We start from the raw sequence: 23,436 nt of genomic DNA, 5'->3' as shown, positions 1-23,436 counted from the left end.
AGACCAGTCACTCACACAAAACCTTTCCCATCTTGGCAGAATTCATCAGCCAGTAAAGAGCTGTAATGGGCAGGATCACCAGACTGTTGTTAAATTAGCTAATGAAGGTCGTAATGTACCTGTATTACACATCATTAGCAATGGCCTTCCAGTAACAGATGGGTATATGAGGAAGTGAGAAGAAAAGGGAGGGGAAGCATGTCCCAGAAGGTCTGACTTAGAGCCATGGCTTACTGAAATGCGTGGCAAGAATATAATGTCGATCATCATCTCGATTAAACCTTTGCATAAAGGCAAGCTTCCGCGTTGCCTTCCCATAAAAAGTGCAGTGTACATGGATATGCTGCCTGTAGCTTGCCTTTCTCCCGATGGACAGGCCTGGGACCTTGGTGGCCACATCAATCCTTGGTGATCTTCTCTCTTAATAAAGCCCCATTTATCTGGCCACCCTCTCTAAAGGATATTTCTCAAACTTTTCATAACTTTGTATCAAATTTCCTCTACCAGATTACATTTTTTTCTGGAATATTTTCAAATACACAGCAAGACTGGAAGAACAGTAGAATGAAGCCCCCCCCCAACACCAATTGAGAATAAACCAACATGATGCTCTGTCACCTGTGAGTACTTAGTGTGTGATTCTTACAAACAAGAACCTCACATGATCTCAATTCCATCAAAATCAGGGAATTAGCACTGCTACATCATTACCATCTAATCTACAGGCCCCAGTTTGAGTCTTATGAATTCTCCCCAAGACGTTCTTTGTAACAACAGGATCCAAGCCAGAATCACACGTTGCACTGAGTCGTCATGTCTCTTTAATCTGCTTTTGTGTGATACAGTTTCTCAGTCTTTCCTTAACTTTCATAACCTTGACACTCTTTTTTTTTTTTTAAAGATTTTATCCATTTATTTGAGAGAGAGAGAATGAGAGAGAGCAAGCACATGAGAGGGGGGAGGGTCAGAGGGAGAAGCAGATTCCCCGCCGAGCAGGGAGCCTGATCCTTGACACTCTTGAAGATGATATGCCTATTTTGTAGAATGTCCCACGGTACGAGGTTATCTGGTGTTTCCTCCTGGATAGATTCAAGTTTTGAATTTTTTGCAGGATGATAGCAGAAATGCAGCTGTCTCTTCTCAGTTCCTTCTATCTCATGGCACACAACTCCCATGATCGGTAATGTTAATTTTCATTGTTTGATTAAGGTGTTGTCTGCCAGATTTTCTCCATGGAAAGTTGTGTGTGTGTGTTTTTTAATCATTGTGATTAATGAGTATCTTGTGTAAGTGTCCTGTTTTTCATCAAACTTTCACCAACTAGTTTTTATCAGACATTGATGTTTCTTGAGTGAATAATTACTATGAAGATTCTAGCATTCCTTCTACATTTATTAGTTGGCATTCTTTTTTTTTTTTTAAAGATTTTATTTGAGAGAGAGAGAGCAGGGGAGGGGGCAGGGTCCGAGGGAGAAGCAGACTCCCTGCTGAGCAGGGAGCCCGATGCAGGACTCGATTCTGGGACTCCGGGATCATGACCTGAGCCGAAGGCAGTCGCTTAACCAACTGAGCCACCCAGGCGCCCTTATTAGTTGGCATTCTAACTTAAGGAAAAGCCTTCTCTTCTTTTCATTCATTTGTTTAAATCAGCATGGACTTGTGTCTTAGTATTTTATTTAGTGGGTTATAATTCTTCACCATCATTATTGATTTTGACGCTGGAATTGTCCCAGATTTGGCAAGTGGGAGACCCTTCAGGCTGATTACGTCCTTTGACCATGTCCCTATTATTCGTTTTAGCACTTCTTTACTTTGTGATGCAACGAGATGTTCTAGGCTCTTCTTACACTTCTCCTGTCCATCCCTGAAATCGGTCATTTCTCCATTTCTTCCTTTTAGGTAGGCATGTTATTTAGAAACTAAGCTCTGGGTATTGGGTATACTCATTGCTACTGGGGTGTCCCTCCCCCCAGACCCACTGGTGGACAGACCTAGGGATGTATGTTTGTAAGGACATGTGCACACACATTTACATCTGTGTTTATTTCCATTCTTAGCAACGTGTATTGAGAACCATGAGTTCATACTGATACCTACAAAACCAACTCAACACCACAGGGCTTGTCCTAGTTTTATCCATTTCCATATTTGTAACTCCTGTCACCAACAGTAGGACACCAATCAGGCTACGTTTTATAGGTAGATGAAAATTAAGACGAGAGCTTCATAGATTTTAAGCAAAGGGGCTGAATAATTAGGAGAAGAGGGATCAGGTATGTACTTTTCCCCATCAGTTTGCTCTGTGAAACACATCTCAATCCTGTGCCTCTACAGTAAAAAGCAGACAGATGCTGGAAATGGTATGGAATTTAGTTTTTGTTTCTAGAGCATCTAGGGGTCTACCAATGGCAGATAGAGTTATATAGAATCGTGCCTCTTTTTCCTTAATAGTGAAGAGTGGATGGGTACTCGATCAAAAGGTGAAAGAAAAATCTTATCGAATGATGTTAAACTTTAGTAACTCTCATCTTCAATAAGCCTGGAAGCATCCTCTCATACGTAGTTACTTTCTGAATTGTACGCAGTGACAATTGAAGAAGCACTCCCATTTATCAAAAATCAATGTTTCTTTTAATTAAAGGGGCTTAGGAAAAACAAAAAGCACTTTTCCCACTGTATTGTTAGCAGTCGTTCTTCATTAGACAATACCAGGTTTCCATTAGCTCTGTGTAATTCCGGAGTCCAATAGCCACTGTCAAATGCTGAAGATGTAGCTGCATAAGTCTGATTTAGAACAGCTATTTAGATCTCAATTATTAATGAAATTAGTGTCCTGAATGTCAGCAAGAGCACTGCCTTAGGTAAAGACTGTAAAGGAAATCATATTAGTGTGGAATTTCCTCTCCTTAGGGGCTCCTCTTAGATTACATTATTCACTTAGCTATCTCCTGTCAGGGAAATTGAAATGTTGGCCATGATCTGATCCAGGGGCAGAACCAAATGGAGAAGTTAAGGGGTATCGCAGTGGTATCGATTCCAAAACATTTATATGGTGCTGGCATCGCTTTCGGTCCTGTTTAGTGTTTGCAAATAGCACCAGCAAGGACAGCATACACTGGCCAAGAGAGAAGAATGGAGTGAAGAGGAGCCCCTTTAGGAAAAACTGAGTGGCAGTCCATCCGATAGGCAAGCTTGCATATCTTCCCTTGGGCCGTGCCTGGGGACACGGGCAGGTGCCATGGTTCCTCTGTGGCCCTTCGTCCTGGTGGCTGCCTCAGGTGGGTCCTTTCATTGATTTTATTTTAGGCATTGAATGTTAACTCTTAGAAGCTCGAGACAATATTTTTCTACCTTGTGCTGTATAAGTCCTTACAAGTGTTCGTTTTTATTTATCCTCTGTAAAATGCCAGTCCTGCAAAGCTACGTGGAGCCCAGTGATTTGTTCTGTCTTTGCTCCTACAATTACAGAAACATATATACAAGCAGAGTCACACAGTGGGGCTTTTTACACACAGCTGAAAATATGCTCGGAAATGTTCTAGTTGTTTGCTAAATCTCTGCTTCTCTAGAAATCAAGCTCTCTTTGTGGCGCTTTACACTGATAGTTTGGGGCATTCTTTTTCAGATTTGCTTTTATGTCGGAATAACAGATTTTTATTATCCAAAATAGTCTTGGCTTCGTTATAAGCTTTCAGTAGCCCAGAGAAAGAGTCTCTTGGATACAGCATGGCTATGGACACCTGGATATCATTTCAGTATCGGGGGTTTCCCCCCGCCGTACAAAGTTTGTACAGATAATGAATATATCTCTAGAGACACGTACTAGAAACTTGCATGTCTTGAGTGTACAATTCCCCTTAAAATACTTTAAAAATTAATATATTTGTCTGAATTTCTAGAACTGAACTATTGTGGTACGAGTATTAACTCTACTGAATTGGGCCATTTGCCTTAGGATCCAATGGATTCTTAAAACACACACACAGATCAAGAATATATGTTTATGCTGGTGTTCCCCCCCCAACACCCCACTTTCTTGAGGGGTCTCCTTGAGCTCATATCTGGGAGTTTCCATGTTTTAAAGTGTAACTGGAAGTGGAGTGAGTCAATTACAGAGATGAGGAAGGAATTTGGTAGCACAGCAGCTGGAAATGATTTTTTATTGGGTGGAGAAGAAAAATAACCACTTATCATTAAAGTAGGAAAATGCTGAACGTTGAACTTAAAGGATAAAAGCATATCTTAATTATAAAAATGAAAACAGGAAATTTCATTAAATGCCAAATGGCTTTCTTAGCAGAAAATAATTGTGAACATTAAGCTAAGTAAGATAAAATAGAGAAATAAAGGTAAGGAAAAGGAAGAAATTCTTCTTAATGATGTCTCTTTCTAATGTTTTGTATTATGCTTGATTTTTGTTCTAAATGTGACAGAAGGTGTGTTTTAATGGTGCCTAGTAATCAGTGCTTGACCATAAATCATACTGGGGACACGTGTTGCAGAAAAATCTGCCCTTTGGAATTTTTGCTGGGTTAATATCAAGATGATTTGTAAATACAAGAGCACTAAGCCAACCACCAGTTCAAGGCCGCTGCTTGAAGGTAGTGTCCTGGGCAAGAGGCCTAGATTAGGAGACCTGTTTAGTTCCTCCTGCACTACTCACCAGCCATGTGACCTTGAACAAGCCAATTAATCTCTTAGAGATTCAGTTCTCCTGTACGTTAAATGTTTATTTTGCATATCGTGAAGATCAAATAAGATAGCATTGTGAAACTGTAAGGTGCAATGCAAATATAAGATATTTATGACCTGCAAACATACATATACAGAAAATAACAATGGGCTGTCTTTGCCCAGTGATGTACACCATGTAATACATCAGTCTTCTTTTGAAGGGCTACTCGCTGCTGTCCCTAATAGTCTCAGGCAGCCAGGTCAGTGGAATGTCATGATTAAGAACTTGGGCTTTGGATCCAGATCAGTCAATTGTGTTTAAATTCCAGCCTCTTCATTGGTAAGCTGTAGGACTTTGGGTGGTCCTAACCTCACTAAGCCTCTAGTCCCTCACTCGTAGTAAAGGGACTGCTCATGGGGCTGGAGAGTACCCGTCTCGTAAGGCTATTGTAAAAACCAAATGAGATAATTCACATAAAATGCTCGTAGCCCAGTGCCTGACATACAGGGAATTCAATAGACCACACACCTAAGTCTCAATCTCCTTGTAACTTCTCAGATATATGTATAACTCTTATAATCCTAAAGATGACATACTCACTAAAGCGAGAACAGCTCTTTTCATCAGAGTGCCCAGAACTCTTTAAGATAGAATTCGTTAAAGCAAGGGAAACAAAGGAATAATTCTATTGTATTCTTATCTTTTTTTTTTAATCTCTCTTCACCTAAAAGTGCTTCTTAGCTCAGTCCCTGACACATTCTACTTTCCAGAAATCTTAGTATATGTGCTGCCGAAGCGAGCACTCTACTTTCCAGAAATCTTACAAGTGAATTATTTGGAGCCAATTATTAACATCCATAGAGGCAGTGCTAACGAGGAATCTTTCCTGGGTCTGTGGATAGCTTCCATCAGTGTCTGTTGAAACATCACTGAACTGTGAGTCATTTAGTGCTTGTGTGAATGTCACATTAGCTTTCAAGGGGCATAATTTACTGTTAATTAATGGTCACTTAAATCCTTAATCTCTCTCCTGTAATTGATCTTTCTCCTCAGGCAAATTTGCATTCATAGTAGAAATGTAATTTATTATTTCTTCCCATTTTAAACAAAGAATGCTTTACCCTTATGGTTTATTTAAGCATACTTTCATTTCCTTATTTTCCCTATCGTTGCTTGTTTCTCTGTTGTTCCTAGTTCTAGATTCCAGAACTTTCTCTTTTTACCCAAAGGCTTTGATATGTTCTGGAAAATATGTTTATCCATAGGGGACGTATGGATTGTTTCCTAGAAAAGATAGCAGAAGGGAATTTGAGTCTTTATGAGAAGAGGGTATAGAGAAAACACATTCATCTCCCAGAATTATGTTTTAACTCCGTCTCAGATAGTTTCCTGTATTGAAACATGCACATTTCAGTGTTTCCCCAACTGGGACTTGAATTGGGAGCTCCCAAGCGAGGTGAAAGTGAAGTTGCCCAGAGCGAAGTTCACAGGAAAAGCCCCAGACCAGCTTTGCTTTGTGCTCCTTATTTCTCTCCCCTGGGGTACACCAGCAAGAAACGATCTCAGGAAGAGAGATTCACAGCACATTTTTTTGACGATCACGGTTCACAAAGACACTAAAAATGATGCCTGCTGCAAGCCACCTACCTTGGTCCTGCATGCCTGAAGAGCGGATGCCATTTTAGGCATCTTCTTGGGTGAATAGTTAGTTAGGGAGTTAAAATGCTCATTAGCTTCGCAGCTCTGGTGGTAATGAAAGTGAATATTCCACTCCCACAATGAGTCTGCAATTGCACCTCCAGCATCGTTGTTAGCATTTTGGTCACACTGACACTGACAAATCATAGAAATTGCAGCCTGTGGCAGCAGGTGACACGACATCATTCATAAAGAAATGGGTATAAACAGATCTGTCGCACAGGGAGAAGATATCTCATTTACAGTTTCCTGCTGGATCCCGCATACCTTCAGCCGCTCATCAAAGTAACCATCAAAACCACTGACAGGTGAGGTGAATTCACGCACAGGACACTACAGATAGATTTCACTCACGCACTATGGCAGGAGGTGTGCAATTTGCTTCAGTCCAATGACTTAGCGAAGCTTTGAATCCCCCAGGAGCTGGCAAAGCTTGTGAGCAAAATATCTTTTTGCAATTCAGAGGAAACCCTCGCAAATTTGTCAGTTCCGATTGTTGGTGCTCATTTCTCTTGCTTCTTTTCCCCTGGCCTCCCCCACCGCAACACCAATCACCGCTCCTCTACAAATCAGGATTCCCAGGCCATAAAGAATGGTTCTTCTCTGGAACCAGAAAGAATTTTCCCAAAACGAAGATCTCATTTTCTGACAAATGTGTTTTATTTAAAGACAGTTGAGTGAGAAAAGAGATTTTTTTTTTTTTGAGGAGAAAAGTATGAACTGGAATTTTATTGATCCCATTATTTAGGAATCCACACAGATCTTTGGGTTCACTGGTTTGTCCATGTTTCTGCTTGGATTTCCAATTTAACTATTGAATTACAAATGGAAAAAATCAAAAGAAAAATCCAAGGAAGAGATCACTTTTGGCTAAGTGTATAGGAAGGTTTTTTTCTGTGTATTAGGAGGGGGTGATACAGGAATAAAAGATTCTGTTTCTAAGATTCATGATTGCTGTGAAAACAGAATTGTAGGTGCAGTTTGGATCCTTGGAGATCGGATTGATTTATTTATTGTCACAATGAGCTGTCTCTATTGGGCAATCAGGTCATCAGCTTACTTTAAATAAGCATCTGCCAAAAAGCCTACCAGCTGGCTGGGAACTTCAGCAGTTTGGAGTAAGCTGAAAACCATATTCTGCTAGGAGCCACCAAGTCTTGAACAGTCTGAGATCTCAAGATGCTAAGCTCCTCTTATTTTCATCCTCACGATGACAGTTGTGTTTTTCAGAAATCCTAGCCATAGATATGCCTCATCCCAGGAATCCTGCTCTGTATCGTCTCACCAAGCAGCTACTTCAGAAATATCACAAGGCAGTGAGGCCAGTTCACGACTGGACTGAGGCCACCACCGTGTATCTGGATGTGTTTGTCCACGCCATATTGGATGTGGTAAGGACCGTCTTACCCTTTCTGATTCCTGTTACCCTTTTGTAAAACTATCTGTTTTATAAAAAAAACAAAACAAAAACAAAACCCTGCTGTTTATGCAGCAGCCTAGTTGAGCTGGTGGGGAAGTTTTACTAGACTCGTGTTAGCAGTGAGCATGAGGTAAAACATTTATTAGGCAAATCATGCTTTCTTGCAATGTGAGAGGCAGATCGTCTAGAAATAGGAGTTTTATGGAATTAAGACATTTTAAAAATTGTGGTCATAGACCACTTTACATATTTTATGAGTTTGCTGAAACCAAAAAATGGTAATAGGTATTTTTTCTTTTCCTTTGGCTCACATTTCTTAGGGATAGTAGTCAATTTAAGAAAAACATCTATCACTTATTGCCTGAAATTGAGAAAAAGAGCAAAAAGGGTCCTGGTGCTTGAGTTTATACAAGGTGTTTGCTAAGGGTGGTGAGGGAAGATTTACTTATAAAACTATCTTCTATATCTAGAAAGTGGGTTGTTGTGGAAATTAAATGAGAGAATTCATGGAAAGCAGTTAGCAGAGATCTTAGTATGCCCTCCATAAATGATGGCTTATCCCTCCTTCCTCTTTCTCCTTTTTTCTTAATCACTAATCACAATTCAGTATCAATAGGTCCCAGATTTATTTTGATTTTTCTTAAGAACAGACTTTACTTAACTTGTTTGTTAATGTAGTTTAATATTTTTTTCAATTTACTTCTCAAAACTTTTTTTTCTAACTGAGGTACAACATACATATGTTGAAATACGCAGATCTTAAGTATACAGTCTGATGAGATTTGATAACTGGGTGCACCCATAGAATCCACACCCCTATCAATATAACAAATATTTCCATCACCCCAGGAAGGCCCCTTATTGACTTCTCAGCCAATCCCATCCCTCCATCCACAGAGACAAACATTGTTCCGATTGCTTTCATCATAGATTATTTTTGCCATTTCTAGAATTTCATATGAATGACATTTTATTGTGTGCCCTCTACTGTGTCTGGATTTTTCATTCAGCATCATGTTTTTGAGGTTCACTCATGTTGTGTTTATCAGTAGTTTTTCTTTTTTATTGATGAGTAGTATTTGGTTATGGTTATACCATCCTGTGTTTTTCCATTCTTTTTTTTTTAGGGAGCGGGCACAAGAGCAAGCGGGCAGGGGGTTGGGGACGGGTGGAGGGGCAGAGGGAGAGGGAGAGAGAGAATCTTAAGCAGGCTGCACGCCCAGCGCAGAGCTGGACACGGGGCTCAGTCTCACAACCCTGAGATCATGACCTGAGCTGGAATTAAGAGTCGGACGTTTAACCCACTGAGCCACCCAGGTGCCCCTTCTTTATCCATTCTTATGTTGATAGGCATTTGGGTTGTTTGCAGTGTTGGGACATTCTTAATAAAGCTGCTATGAACATTCCTATACAAGACTTTTTATGTACATGTTTTTATTTCTCTTAGGTAAAACCTAGAATTGGAATAACTGCTTCAGACAGGTGTACCTTATTAAGAAACTGCCAGACTGATTTACAAAGTGGTTGTATATTTTACACTCCCACGAGTCAGCTATGAGAGTTTCCATTGCTCCACATCCTCATCAGTATTTGGTGTTATTAGTCTTCTTAATTTTAGCCATTCTGTTGAGGGTGTAATGGTATTTCATTGAGGTTTTACTTTAAATTTCTCCGATGGCTAGTGACCAGGAATTCTTTTTCATGTGCTTATTGGCTACTTACATATCTTTCTTTGTGAAGTACCTTTTTAAGTCTTTTCCTTTTTTTTTTTTTTTTTACTGGGTTGTTGGTCTTTTTATTATAGACTTACAGGCATTGTTTATGTATTGGCATATTTTTACATTGCAAATGTTTATTACCAATCTCTGCCTTGTCTACTAATCCTCTTAATGGGTCTTATGATGAACAAAGATTTTAAAATTTAACGAAGTCCATTGTAAATCAATTCTTTAGTTGTGGTTAGTGCTTTCTGGGTACTAAGACACCTTCAATACTCCAGGTTCACAGAAGTATTTTCTGCCAGAAGATTTATAGCTTTTACCTCCTTAGATTTAGCCCTATGATCTATTAAAAATTAATCTTTGTGATGGTGTGGGGTATGGGTCAGTTTTTGTTGTTTTTGTGTTTTGTTTTTTTGCATTCAAAGAGGAGTTGAAAAGGCTTTCCTTTCACCATTGAATTGCTTGGTGCCTTGGTTGAAAATTAAATTGACTGATAAATGTTGGGCTATTTCTCTTGAAATCAGGCAGTGTAAGTCCTTTGCATTTCTACATAAATTTTATAATCAGCTTGTCAGTTTCTATTTTTGAAAAAAAACTGCTGGGAGTTTGTTTAGAATGGTATGGGATCTGCAGAGTAATTTAGGGGAGAATTGACATCTTAATAATATTGAATATTCCAGTTCTTGAATACATGATGTCTCTCCATTTATTTGGGTCTCCAGCAGTGTTTTATAATTTTCAATGTAGAAGCTTTACACATATTTCTATTAAATGTATCCCAAAGTATTTTTGATGCTGCTATAAATATTACTTGAAATTTTTTATCTTCTATTTATTTGTTATTATAGAGAAATATTAATTCTGCTTGTTGACTTTGTATACTGTGGTCTTGTTAAATTCACTTATTAATTTTAGCAGGTTTTTTGTAGGTGAATATTGTCTACACATACAATCATGGCATCTGCAGATAGTTTTACTTCTTCCTTTCTAATCTGTTTATACTCTTTATTTTTTCATTGTCATGTTGCATTGCCTCTGACCCCTCCGACAATTTAACAGAAATGGTGAGAGCAGACATCCTTGGGTATTCCCATTCTTAGGGGAAAATTTTTCACTATTAGGTATGATCTCAGGTATAGCTTTTTTTTTTTTTTTAAAGATTTCATTTATTTATTTAACAGAGAGACACAGCGAGAGAAGGAACACAAGCTGGGGGAGTGGGAGAGGGAGAAGCAGGCTCCCTGCGGAGCAGGGAGCCCGATGCGGGGCTCGATCCCAGGACCCTGGGATCATGACCTGAGCCGAAGGCAGACGCTTAACGACTGAGCCACCCAGGCGCCCCCAGCCATAGCTTTTTTATCAGTGTTCTTTATCAGATTGAGGAAGTTCCTTCCTATTTCTTGTACACTGAGAGTTTTGTTTTGTTTTTTTAAATCATGAATGTATATTGAATTACATCTAATGTTTTTCTCCATCTATTTGGGTGATCAGATAATTTTTCTGTTTTATGCAGTTAATAGGGTAAAGTACTTTGATTTTCAAATGCTAAAACGTCCTTGCATTCCTAGGATAAACCCCTTAATCTCAATATATTATCCTTTTTTATATATTTCTGGATTTACATACCTACTTAATATAGATTGCATCTATGTTAATGAAGAGTATTGGGCAATGGTTTTTATTTTTTATTTTTATTTTTTGTAGTGTACATGTCTCGATTTGGTATCAGGGTTATGCTGGCCTTAAAAAACTGTTAAAATGTCTTCCCTCTTCAATTTTCTGAACGAGTTGTGTAATATGGATATTTTTCTTTCTTAATGTTTGATAGAATTCACCAGTAAAACCATCTAGGATTGGAGTTCTCTTGGTGAGAAATTATTCAAATGTGAATTTAATTTCATTAACATGTTTAAGGATGTTCAAATTTTCTATTTCTTCTTGTGTTGCTTTTTTTTATTATGTTATGTTAGTCACCATACAGTAGATCATTAATTTTTGATGTCGTGTTCCATGATTCATTGTTTGGGTATAACACCCAGTGCTCCATGCAATATGTGCCCTCCTTAATACCCATCACCAGGCAAACCCACCCCCCCACCCCCCTCCCCTCTAAAACCCTCAATTTGTTTCTCAGAGTCATAGTCTCTCATGGTTCATCTCCCCCTCTGATTTACCCCCCTTCATTTTTCCCTTCCTTCTAATGTCCTCCATGCTATTCCTTATGTTCCACAAATAAGTGAAACCATATGATAATTGACTTTCTCTGTTTGACTTATTTCACTTAGCATAATCTATTTATGCAAAAGTTGGGTATTCGTCCTAATAATGTTGATGCAAAAGTTGGGTATTCATCCTTTCTGATGGCTGAGTAGTATTACATTGTATATATGGACCATGTGTTCTTTTTCCATTCATTTATTGAAGGGCATCTCGGCTCTTTCCACAGTTTGGCTATTGTGGACATTTCTGCTATGAACATTGGGGTGCATATGGCCCTTCTTTTCACTACATCTGTGTCTTTGGGATAAATACCCAGTAGTGCAATTGCTGGGTCATAGGGTAGCTCTATTTTAAAATTTTTGAGGCACCTCCACACTGTTTTCCAAAGTGGCTGTACCAACTTGCATTCCCACCAACAGTGTAAGAGGGTTCCCCTTTCTCCACAACCTCTCCAGTATTTGTTGTTTCTTTCCCTGTCCATTTTGGCCATTCTAACTGGTGTAAGGTGGTATCTCAGTGTGGTTTTGATTTGAATTTCCCTGATGGCTAATAATGATGAACATTTTTTCCTGTGTCTGTTAGCCATTTGTATGTCTTCTTTTGAGAAGTGTTTGTTCATGTCTTCTGCCCATTTTTTGACTTGATTATTTGTTTTTTGGGTGTCAAGTTTGGGAAGTTCTTTATAGATCTTGGATATCTTGTGTTGCTTTTAATAATTTGGGTTTTTCAAATAATTCTATCTATTAATCCAAGTTGTCAAATTTGTTTGTTTATAATATTGCTTTTGTCATCCTCCTGTGGGTAATTTGTGTTTTCTCTTATTTTCCCTTGACCAATATTGTGAAAGTTTTATCAGTTTTACTTATTTTTTTTCAAAGAACCAAATATCACTTTGAATTTTATCTGTTGTTTATTTCTGATATCTGCTCTTATCTTTACTTAATTTCTTTTTTTTTAATTGTTTTCCTTTACCTACTTTCTTAAAGTGGAAGCTAAGATTATTGATTTTAAATCTTTCTCTTTCTAATTTTAGCATTTATATTGTAAATTTCCCTTTAAGCACTGCTTTAACTATATCCTACAAAATTTTGAAGCATTTAAAATTGAGACATAAATTACATAAAATGAAACAACTTTGTAAAGCTGATCGCTCCACCCACCCCCAATACTTGGCAACCAGTGATCTTACCTTTCTCATTAGAGTTTTGCCTTTCCAGAAAGTATTTTACCCTTGTTTTGGCTTCTTGCATGTGGCACAGTGCCTTGGAGATCACACATGTTTTGCTCTAGAGTTGGTAGCGTTCCATTGTGCAGGTGTGTGTACTGCAATTGGTTTATCTGTTCACCCGGTGTTGGACATGTGGGTTATTTCCAGTGTGGGGAAATCATGAGTAAAGCCACTATATACAATTGCATATGTTTTCACTTCTCTTGGATAAATACTTAGATGTAGGATTGCTGAGTTGTATGATAAGCCTGTGTTTAACTTTATAAGATACTGCCAAACTGCCTCCCAAAGTGGTTGCATCATTTTGCATTCCGCCTGCAATGTATGAGAGTTTCAGTTCCTCCACATGATGGTCAGCACTTGATATTGTCAGTGTTTCTAAATTATAACCATTCTGGTAGATTTGTGGTGATAGCTCTCTGTAGTTTTTAACTTCCATTTCACCAAAGACTAACGACACATTTAATGTGTGTGCTAATTTGCCAATTGATATCTTTTTTGGTAAAGTGCTCAAATCTTTTACCCATTTAAAAAATAGTGTTGTTTATTATCTTATCGAGTTGCAGGAGTTCTTTATATATTTTGGGTCTATTTCTGGACTCTATTCTACCCAACTGATCAGTGTTTCCCCTGACACCAGCATACTGTCTCAATTACTGCAGCATTACAGAAGTCTTGAAATTAGTGTATGTCTTCCAAACTTCTTCTGTTTCAAAATCATTTTGACTCTTCTAGGTCCTTTGCATTTCCATATAAACTTTAGAATCAATTTCTATTTTTAAAAAAGTGCTAGAATTTTTATTGGGATTACATTAAATCTATAGATCAATTTGAAGAGAATCAACATTTTAATAATAGCTTTATAATCCATGAGTGCATCTTAGCTCTCCATGTCTTTAGTTCTTTAATTTCTCCAAGTAATATTTTGTAGTTCTCAGTGTTTTACACATATTTGGTTAAATGTATCCCTAAGTATTTCACATTTTTGGTACTAAAATGAGTCTCTTTGTGGTTAGCATACAAAAATATAGTTGATTTGTATGTATTGGCCTTGGATCCTGTGATCTTACCATCTCTTATTAGTTTTATAGGCCTTTTTGTAGATTCTTTCAGATTTTCTTTCTTTTTTTTTTTTTAAGATTTTATTTATTTATTTGACAGAGAGAGAGACAGTGAGAGAGGGAACACAAGCAGGGGGAGTGGGAGAGGGAGAAGCAGGCTTCCCGCCGAGCAGGGAGCCTAATGCGGGGCTCAATCCCAGGACCCTGGGATCATGACCTGAGCCGAAGGCAGACGCTTAATGACTGAGCCACCCAGGCGCCCCTCTTTCAGATTTTCTATATAGAAGATCATGTTGTCAAACTGAGGGTTCTAGAGGGGAGGGGGGTGGGAGGATGGGTTAGCCTGGTGATGGGTATTGAGGAGGGCACATTCTGCACGGAGCACTGGGTGTTATGCACAAACAATGAATCATGGAACACTACATCTAAAACTAATGATGTAATGTATGGGGATTAACATAAGAATAAAAAAATTAAAAAAAAAAAAGAAGATCATGTTGTCTGTGAATAAAGATAGCTTTGCTTCTTTATCTCTATTCTTTCTACCTGTATTTCCTTTTACTGTCTCTTGCGCTGGCTTCAACCTCCAGTACAATGTTAAATAGAAGGGTGTACTACTCCATAAATATCAAATTCCACTGGCGTGGAATATACAAAGTTTGATAGTATGAAAATCTTCTCTAACTTTTTAAATTTTTGTTGTTCTAGTAATTTCATAGTGAGGAGTGTTAAAATCCCCAACTATAACTGTGCTTTGTCTATTTCTCTGCTCTGTTATTAGGTGAGTATACATTTAGAATTACATGTCTTCCTGATGAACAGATCCTTTTATATTATTAAATACCCCTCTTCATGTCTGGTAATATCCTTTTCTTGAAGTTTTTCTCATGGTGTATGAGAAGGTTTTCTTGCATGGTGTATGTTTTGCCATCCTTTTATATTCAGTCTCTGTGTGACATTGCATTCAAGGTCATTTCCTGGAGGCAGCATATAGTTGGGTAACTTTAATTTTGAAATAATTATAAATTTACAGGAAGTTGCAAATAAATTTACAGGGAGATTCTATGCACCCTTCACCCAATGTCCCCCGATGTTAACATCTTAGGCAAATGTAGTATAGTTCCAGTTCTAGAACATTGACATTGGTTCAATCCACAGAACTTATTCAGATTTCTCCGGTTTTACATATATTCATTTGTGTGTGCGTGTGTGTATGTAACTTTATCACATGTGTAGCTTTGTAACCACTTCCACCACATCAAGCTACAAAGTCATCACCACAGGGCTGCCTGATTCTACCCTTTTATAGCCACAACCCTGTCCCTGTCGCCTATCCCTAACCACTGGCAACCAATAAGTCTCTCCTCCATCTTTGCAATTGTGTTATTTTGAGAATGTTCTATAAATGCAAACAGACAGTATGTAACCTTGGAGATAGGTTTTTCCATTCGGTGTAATTCCCTTCAGGTTCACCCACATTGTGCATATCTTGAGTTCATTGAGTTTTATTGCTGAGCAGTATTCTGGGGCATTGCTTTTTTTTAACCCGTCAATCTATGCATTTTAATTGAAGCATCTCGTCCATTTACCAATACCATCTTGCTATGTGTTTTCCAGTTGCCCCATCTGTTTTTGTTGTTGTTGTTCTCCTTCTTCTTTTCCTTTTATCCTGCCTTACTTTAAGTAAATTAAACATTTTTTTTTAATATTTGATTTTAGTTCTTCTGTTGGCTTTTTAACATCCTTCTATATTATTTTTTAGATGTTGTTTTAGGAATTTCCATATCCATCATTCACTTCATACAGTGTACTTAGAATTAATCTTATTACCCTTCACATAAACTGTACAAATCTTACAACAGTAAAATTCCATTTCCCCGCTCCACTGTCCTTTGTACTACTTTTTCTTCAATTTTACATTTACATGCATAATACACCCCACAATACAATGTTATTATTTTAATGTATTTTGTTAAAATAACTTAATAATTTCTCTTTATTTTTTAAATGGAGATATTTTTCTATGTTGATATCCTAATACTGTGCTGTGAATCATAGACTCTGGTTTTTTGACAGAGAATTAGGCATTGTAATTGATTAAAAAAATAATTTGAAACTAAAAGTATATAACAGGGTTTAAATTTTTTTTTTGTCTGATACAAGTTATTTTAAAGACTTATTTATTCATCTGAGAGAGAGAGGGAGAGAGAGAGAGAGTGCATGCGTGCAAGCAGGGGGAGGGGCAGAAGGAGAAGGAGAGAGAATCCTCAAGCAGACTGCCTGCTGAGCACGGAGCCTGACATAGGGCTCCACCCCGAGATCATGACCTGAGCCGAAATCAAGGGCCAGCGGCTTAACCGACTGAGCCACCCAGGCGCCCCACAAATTATTTCAACATCACTTTCCTCCAGCTCAGATAAATCCCTAATCATTATTTCTTTGTAAACAGGAACACTTAAGTGATACACAAAAAATCTGTTTTTGCAAAAGTAGTAGATCTAAGATCCTAGAAAATATTTAATTAAATGCCAGGAAATATCCACCCCTACTCCAAAGGCCTGGTCCTACATAAGCTTCAACAGAACTCCCTTCAATTTCCTCTGTATTTGGATATTGAACTAAAATTTTTGAGAGTTAATTTCCTGGGGCTCTATCTTCACATACTTAGGGAATATTAGTCCTTGCTAGTTGTCAGTGGGTTATTATGACTGCATTGTTTATCAGACATTGTATAATGGGAATAGCATGATTTGAATAAAGACACATGATATGAGCTGTATCATGTAAAACCCCAGGACATGCATATGATCAACTTTGAGTAAGGGAATAAGACTACCTTCAGGTCTATCCTCATCCTGCCACTTTCTACTTCATATTGATTAAGATAAAGTAGAATTGCTCAGGCTTTCCTCTTGAGGACTATTTGGAGATAAATATCGAAAAGGAGCAAAGTTTCTATGTTAATATTTTCCCCTTAGAACAACTATATCAAATTGATATTTTTTTTATCTCTTTCTTTCTATCCTGATAAAAGAAAATAAAACCAGTCTCCTTACAGTAGTTAAGGAGAACACCATTATTTTTTCAAAGATATGTTTTCTCCACTGGCGTGGAGTATACAATTTTTTTACTAGAATACGTTAGACGGTAATACTGTCTTATTGAATTTGGCAGACTTTCCTTCAGAAATCTGGAAAAATCTCAAATTCCATCCCGCTAGTTTTATCCCTGTCTGCTGCCTTAGCCTTATCCCCTCAATACTACAATGAAACCAACCCCTTGTTGTCTCCTGCCTGTATGCTGTTTCCTCCACGGAATGTCTTTGTCTTCATTCTCCATCTGCAAAATATTACAGTCCTTCAAATCTCAGTTCCCAAAAGAGATTTCCCTCAAGTCTGCAAGCTGACAACCATGTCTCCTTTCTTTAAATCCACTGAAGTCTATATATTTCTTAACAAACAGAGTTATTTGTTAAAATGTCCCATACCCTAATTTATTAATAAGCTGCTTGAGGGAAGGGCTTGCTTACTCATGTTCATATTTCCCACAATCTGCAGTGCAGCATATCTTAGTTCAAAGACATTGGCTAGATATCTGTCAAGCAATTAATTGATTAGGATAGTCTAATATGCCTTGCAAACGTCTCTAGTACATTCAGCAGGGCTAAGCCCAAAGTTCATTGTGGAGGTAGGGCTGGTTTTGAAGGACTTGATGAAATCGTGCACAGAATGGGACAAGGGTACCCCCCGTGTGAACAGATAACTTATTGGGTGCATCTGCCAGCAACTTTTTTCTGGAGGAAGGAGCTTTCAGCCCTTCTTTCACCACGGCACCTCGCTTCCATTATAATGTTTTGCCTCCTGTTTTGTTTATATGAAAGACTACAATCTTGTCTTAGAATTTCTGGGTATTATGAGTACCTTAGGGAAATCTGATTATAGAGGTAGTCTACTCAACAGTGAAGAGTTTCAATTTGTTTCTATTGAATTTTGTCAATTCCGAATCCCAGATACCTTTGTATTCCAGTCCATTGACTAGAGCCTCCCAGCCAGACGTTGAGGCATCTGTTTCTATAGTCTTCGGAACTGGGAAAGATAAATAAGAATGTGCAGGAATTATCTGTATATTTGCTAACCACCAATTTAGATCTAAATAGACTCCCTCTGTTAGGAAGACTAATGAATTCCAATTCTCTGAAATATCCTTTGCTTTTAACAAGCAAGATGGAAGGTATCTAAAGAAAAAAGAGAGAGAGAGAGAGATACACAGAGGGAAAAGCTGTGAATAATGCCACCAGAGAACCAATTATGTTCACCAGCTGGCATTGAAAAACTTGTTTCCTTTGACAAAAAAAAAAAAAAAAAGATTTCAGTTTTAGCCTCAAACTCCTTTTTGACATTGTGTTCTTTAGGGGTGAATGACAAATCCTCCCAGAACCCCCTAATATACTAGAAAAAAATTCTTAACACTTGTTACATGTAACATGACAAAGCAATGGGCAGGAAGAGAAAAACGAGCTAAGGCATCAACATGGCAGTTAATAAGAATCAACTGGGTAAAATAATAGTCTCCCCCACCATGACTGAGTCAGTGACGCATTCACGACTTGGCGTGATAGAGATTAAAAACAAAAAAACCAAAAAAACCGATCAGGACATTTCATAGATGTAAAAGTATATTTGTTGTGAAAGAATAGTTACAAGCTATGTTTTCCAGTAATACAAATGGCATTTTGAACCTGGTTTCCCCCCCATTTGTGGGGAACCCTCATCGATGGCAGCTAAGCCTAGAACCGAGTCCTTTGAGCTTTAGTCGGAGAGACAGACACCACATCTTACATTGTCAGTAAATCAAAGCCCCGTTCAACAGCATGACAGTTCAGAGGAAGAAAATCAAATCTAACTAAAAAATGCTGATTTTAAAAACATTATCTATTTCAGAATCTCTCAGCTGGTAAAACTTGGAAGGAAGTGGTGTCACCTCAAGGTTAATTCATGTTGTAGCATGTGTCAGAATTTCTTTCCCTTTTAAGCCTGCATAATATTACGTTGTATGTATATACCACATTTTGCTTATGTATTCATCGTTGATGGACACTTGGGTTGCTTCCACCCCTTGGCTATTGTGAATAATGGTGCTCTGAACATGGGTGTACAAATAACTGATTCTCTGCTTTCAGTTCTTTTGGATTTATACCAAAGAATGGAATTGCTAGACCATATGGTAATTCTATTTTTAAGTTTTTAGGAACTGCCACTGTTTTCCATAGCAGCTGTACCATTTTATATGCCCACCAGTAGTACACAAGGATTTCAATTTCTTTACATCTTCACCAACACTTATTTTCTGCTTTTGTTTGATTTTGTTTTGTTTTGTTTTGTTTTGTTTTAGTAGCCATCTTAATGAGAGTGAAGTGGTATTTCACTGTGGTTTTGATTTGCATTTCCCTAATGATTAGTGATTGTATTAGCCAGCTTGGACTGCTATAACAAATACCATAGACTCTATTTCTCACAGTTCTAGAGGCTGGCAAGTCCAAGATCAAAGTTCTAGCCAATTAGATTCCTGGTGAGAGCTCTCTTCCTGGCATGCAGATGGCTGATTTCTTCCTGTATACCCATATGGAAGAGAGAGAGATCATTCTCCCTTCCTCTTCTTCTAAGGCCATCAATCCTAGTAGATGATGCCCTCATTTAACCTTAGTTACCTCTTCAAAGTCCTTCAAAGTCTAAATTTAGTCATGTATGAATTTTGGAAGGACATAATTTGGTCCATAGCAGTGATGTTGAGCATCTTTTCATGTGCTTATTATCCATTTGTATATCTACTTTGGAGAAATATCCATTTTGAAATAGGGTCATTGTTTTGTTTTAATTTGTAGAAATTCTTTATTCTGGATATTAACTCCTTATCAGATAAATGATCTGCAGATATTATTTCCATTCTGTGGGTTGTTTTTTTACTTCTTGATGATGTCCTTTAAAGCACAAAAGTTTTTCATTTTGATGAAGTCCCATTTACTTTTTCTTTGGTTGCCGGTGGTTATGGTGTCATATCTAAAGGACAATTGCCTAATTCAAAGTCATGAAGATTTACTTTGTTTTCTTCCTTTTTTAAAAAAATATTTATTTATTTATTTATTTATTTGAGACAGAGAGAGTGTGCACACACGAGTGGGGGGAGGGGCAGAGGGAGAGGGAGAGAATCTCAAACAGACTCCCTACTGAGTGCGGAGCCTGGCACAGGGCTCTGTCCCAGGACCCCGAGATCATGACCTGAGCCGAAACCAAGAGTCAGCTGCCCAACTAACTGAGCCACCCAGGCACCCCTCTTATGTTTTCTTCTAAGAGTTTTACAGTTTAAACTCTTACATTTAGGTTTATGGTCCATTTTGAGTTAATGAGTTAACGTTTGTATATGGTGTGAGATATTCCTTTCAATTCCTAAGAAGATAGTAGTTTCAGAATGCTCTTTACTAAGAGGAGATATGAAAAAATTAGTAAGGAGGGGGTTCCTTTTTTGTTTGTTATTCTTAGGGGTCTTTTAAAAAAATTACTCACTCATCGCAGACATGGGGAAATCTCGTCTATTTATATCATCAAAAATACACTTCATTTACATTAAGCTCATTCAGTCTGTTTGATAAGCAGAGAAATCCAAACATAAGGTAACTTAACAGGAATGGCTGCCAGGAGCAGTTGAGAGAACACTCATTGAAATATTATGAATAATATCTTGATTACAAATAAAAGCTTGGGGGGGCACCTGGGTGGCTCAGTTGATTAAGCGTCTGCCTTTGGCTCAGGTCATGATCCCGAGATCCTGAGATCAAGCCCCACATCGGGCTCCCTGCTGCTCCCTCTCCCACCCCCTGCCCCCTGCTTGTGTTTCCTCTCTCGCTGTGTCTCTCTCTCTGTCAAATAAATAAATAAAATCTTAAAAAAAATAAATAAAAGCTTGGTCCCATCTTTTTATCCCAGAATTGGCTAAGGCTACATGTCATTTTTTAGTTTGATTAATGGCAGAGTAACTAATTAGGGTAGGAAAGGGATTAGCAAATCATTCAAGATGTCAGGTGTAGTCATAGTCCCATTTTGTCATAGATACTATAGTGAAGTTCATAGTGCCAGGCATGAGTAATAAATAGGAACCAAGAATACTCAGATTTGAAGAGTCAAGGCAATGCTTTTAAAATCAGCATTTTTAGGGCGCCTGGGTGGCTCAGTTGATTAAGCGACTGCCTTCGGCTCAGGTCATGATCCTGGAGTCCCGGGATCGAGTCCCACATCAGGCTCCCTGCTCAGCAGGGAGTCTGCTTCTCCCTCTGACCCTCCTCCCTCTCATGCTCTCTGTCTCTCTCTCATTGTCTCTCTCGCAAATAAATAAAATCTTAAAAAAAAAATTTAAAATCAGCATTTTTAACTAGATTTGATTTTTTTCTCTGTATTATCATAGTATTGAGTTGGATTTTGATTTATTGACATTCTAAGATTTGGTACAGATTTTCTTTTTGCTTTGCAGGATGCACAGAACCAAAAATTAAAGACAAGTATATGGTACCATGAGGTAAATGATGTCTCCTTCCGTGCATGCTGGACTCTTGATCTTAATCGGTTGCAAAATATAATTATTCTAAGGAATAGACATTTTCTTTGTGTTTGCAACTTAGCTTCTTAGATCTGCAACAGACCTAATTTATTAGAATCTATGTAAGATATATGGTCATGGTTTCTGGTTGGGGCACCATCTTTAGGAGCTGGGAGGAAAGTCCTCTCCCCTAACAGTGCCAACAAGCAGATCAGTTGGGTTATTCATCCAAATCCCTCTTCAGTTCTTTGGTGAGACTGACATTGCCCCTTTTTGATAAATTTCTTTTCTGGCTACTCCTAACAGGTTTGGGATGATGAGTTTTTATCCTGGACCCCCAGCATGTTTGATGAGATTAGAGAGATCTCTCTTCCTCTAAGTGACATCTGGGCCCCTGACATCATCATTAATGAGCTGTAAGTGTGCTGGCGTGTATTTCCATGGGGTTTAAAACTGCTTGGACTATTCAGGCCAGTTGTTCTTACTTTTGGTCATTGTTGCTATTTTTTTGTTTCTCAGCTTGAAAAGGATCACGGTGTTGGGAATATCCAAGTTAGAAGTACCATGATTTGACATCATTTAAGATACAGATTTGATTACAAATGCTTGAGGTTACTCATGGATTATGTCTGTGTTACAAGAGTAGCAAGTGAATTAACTTTTGAGACTGTGATTACTGAGTCCATCTGAATTATGTCATGGGAAATGTGATTCTGTATTTGCACTTCTAGGCAAGTCCTGGGTATCATGGTCACTACCGCCTCATAATCAGTTCTGTTTGTGGACTGAAATGATGAAGGCCCTCTCTGTAACAGCGAGGTCTCTTGTGTTTCCATAGTGTGGACATTGAAGGATCACCCGACCTTCCGTATGTCTATGTGAACTCATCTGGGACCATTAAGAACTCTAAGCCTATCCAGGTGGTTTCTACATGCGGTTTAGAGACCTACACGTTTCCATTTGACATCCAGAACTGCAGCCTGACCTTCAGTAGTGTCCTGCACACAGGTAAACCGCAAGAGGCATGGTCTGCTAGTGGGAGACACGTTTGTGCTGGGTTGGCACACACAGGTGAGATTCTGCCGTGCCATCCGTCGGGTGCATTTTATTCTTGCACGTAATTGACTCTTTACAAATCTAAATCTCTTCTTATAGTTATTTGGCTCCTGTTGTAATTCAGACTAAGTATAGTGTTGTGCCCAGCTCATTGCTGCAGTTGGTTTGGGAATACAGTATTCGACCTCTGCTGCCACTAAGAAGGTTAGAGAAGTCACAGGACCAGGGCCAGCCTTCTATGGATAATGGAATACAAACCGTAAATTCACAACTGGGTTTTGTTCTTGTTTTTGTTTTTGCTGCTAGAAAGATTTTATTCCACATCTCTATCCCTAATTCAAAATGGTTATATTGAACCCTATCTCAGTGAGACTGTACACGTGGGGGCAGGGGTAAAAGGAAGAACTGGAAGTTGGAAAAGTGGGTTATTATCGAGGCCTCCCTCTGTGGGGAAGTCACTCGTTCATGTTGTTTTCAGTGCAAGATGTCAACCTGGCCTTCCTCAGGAGCAGAGAAGACATTAAGCATGACAAGAAGGAATTTTTGAATGACAGTGAGTGGGAACTTCTCTCTGTGTCCTCAACGTACAGCATCCTGCAGAGCAGCGCTGGAGATTTTGCCCAGATTCAGTTTAATGTAGGTCCTACCCCTCCCTGTCCCTGCTGCCCCACTTCTCTGCAGTCTTGGGCCTTCTGTGTTGGGCTGAGGAGTTCTCTGCTCTGTCGCATGTTCTCACTCGTTATCATCCAAGAACAGATGACTCTGGTGGC

The 23,436-nt window shown here is 38.5% G+C and overlaps 1 protein-coding gene across 1 annotated transcript in view; it reads left to right on the top strand.

Annotated features, from left to right (window-relative positions):
* Positions 1 to 7,537: 7,537 nt before the first annotated feature.
* HTR3B (5-hydroxytryptamine receptor 3B) overlaps positions 7,538 to 23,436 on the top strand; it is a 29,508-nt gene continuing 13,609 nt past the window's right edge. The window contains exons 1-5 of the mRNA XM_031030241.2: positions 7,538 to 7,764; positions 21,545 to 21,589; positions 21,917 to 22,026; positions 22,449 to 22,618; positions 23,145 to 23,302. Coding sequence (XP_030886101.2) covers positions 7,621 to 7,764; positions 21,545 to 21,589; positions 21,917 to 22,026; positions 22,449 to 22,618; positions 23,145 to 23,302 — 627 coding nt within the window. The 5' untranslated portion in view covers positions 7,538 to 7,620. The remainder of the gene's footprint in view (positions 7,765 to 21,544; positions 21,590 to 21,916; positions 22,027 to 22,448; positions 22,619 to 23,144; positions 23,303 to 23,436) is intronic.

Source organism: Leptonychotes weddellii, chromosome 11 (genome assembly GCF_054177405.1).
Source record: "Leptonychotes weddellii isolate Sample4059 chromosome 11, ASM5417740v2, whole genome shotgun sequence".
NCBI classification, from domain to species: Eukaryota; Metazoa; Chordata; class Mammalia; order Carnivora; family Phocidae; genus Leptonychotes; species Leptonychotes weddellii.
This window is presented reverse-complemented; position numbering and strand designations above follow the sequence as displayed.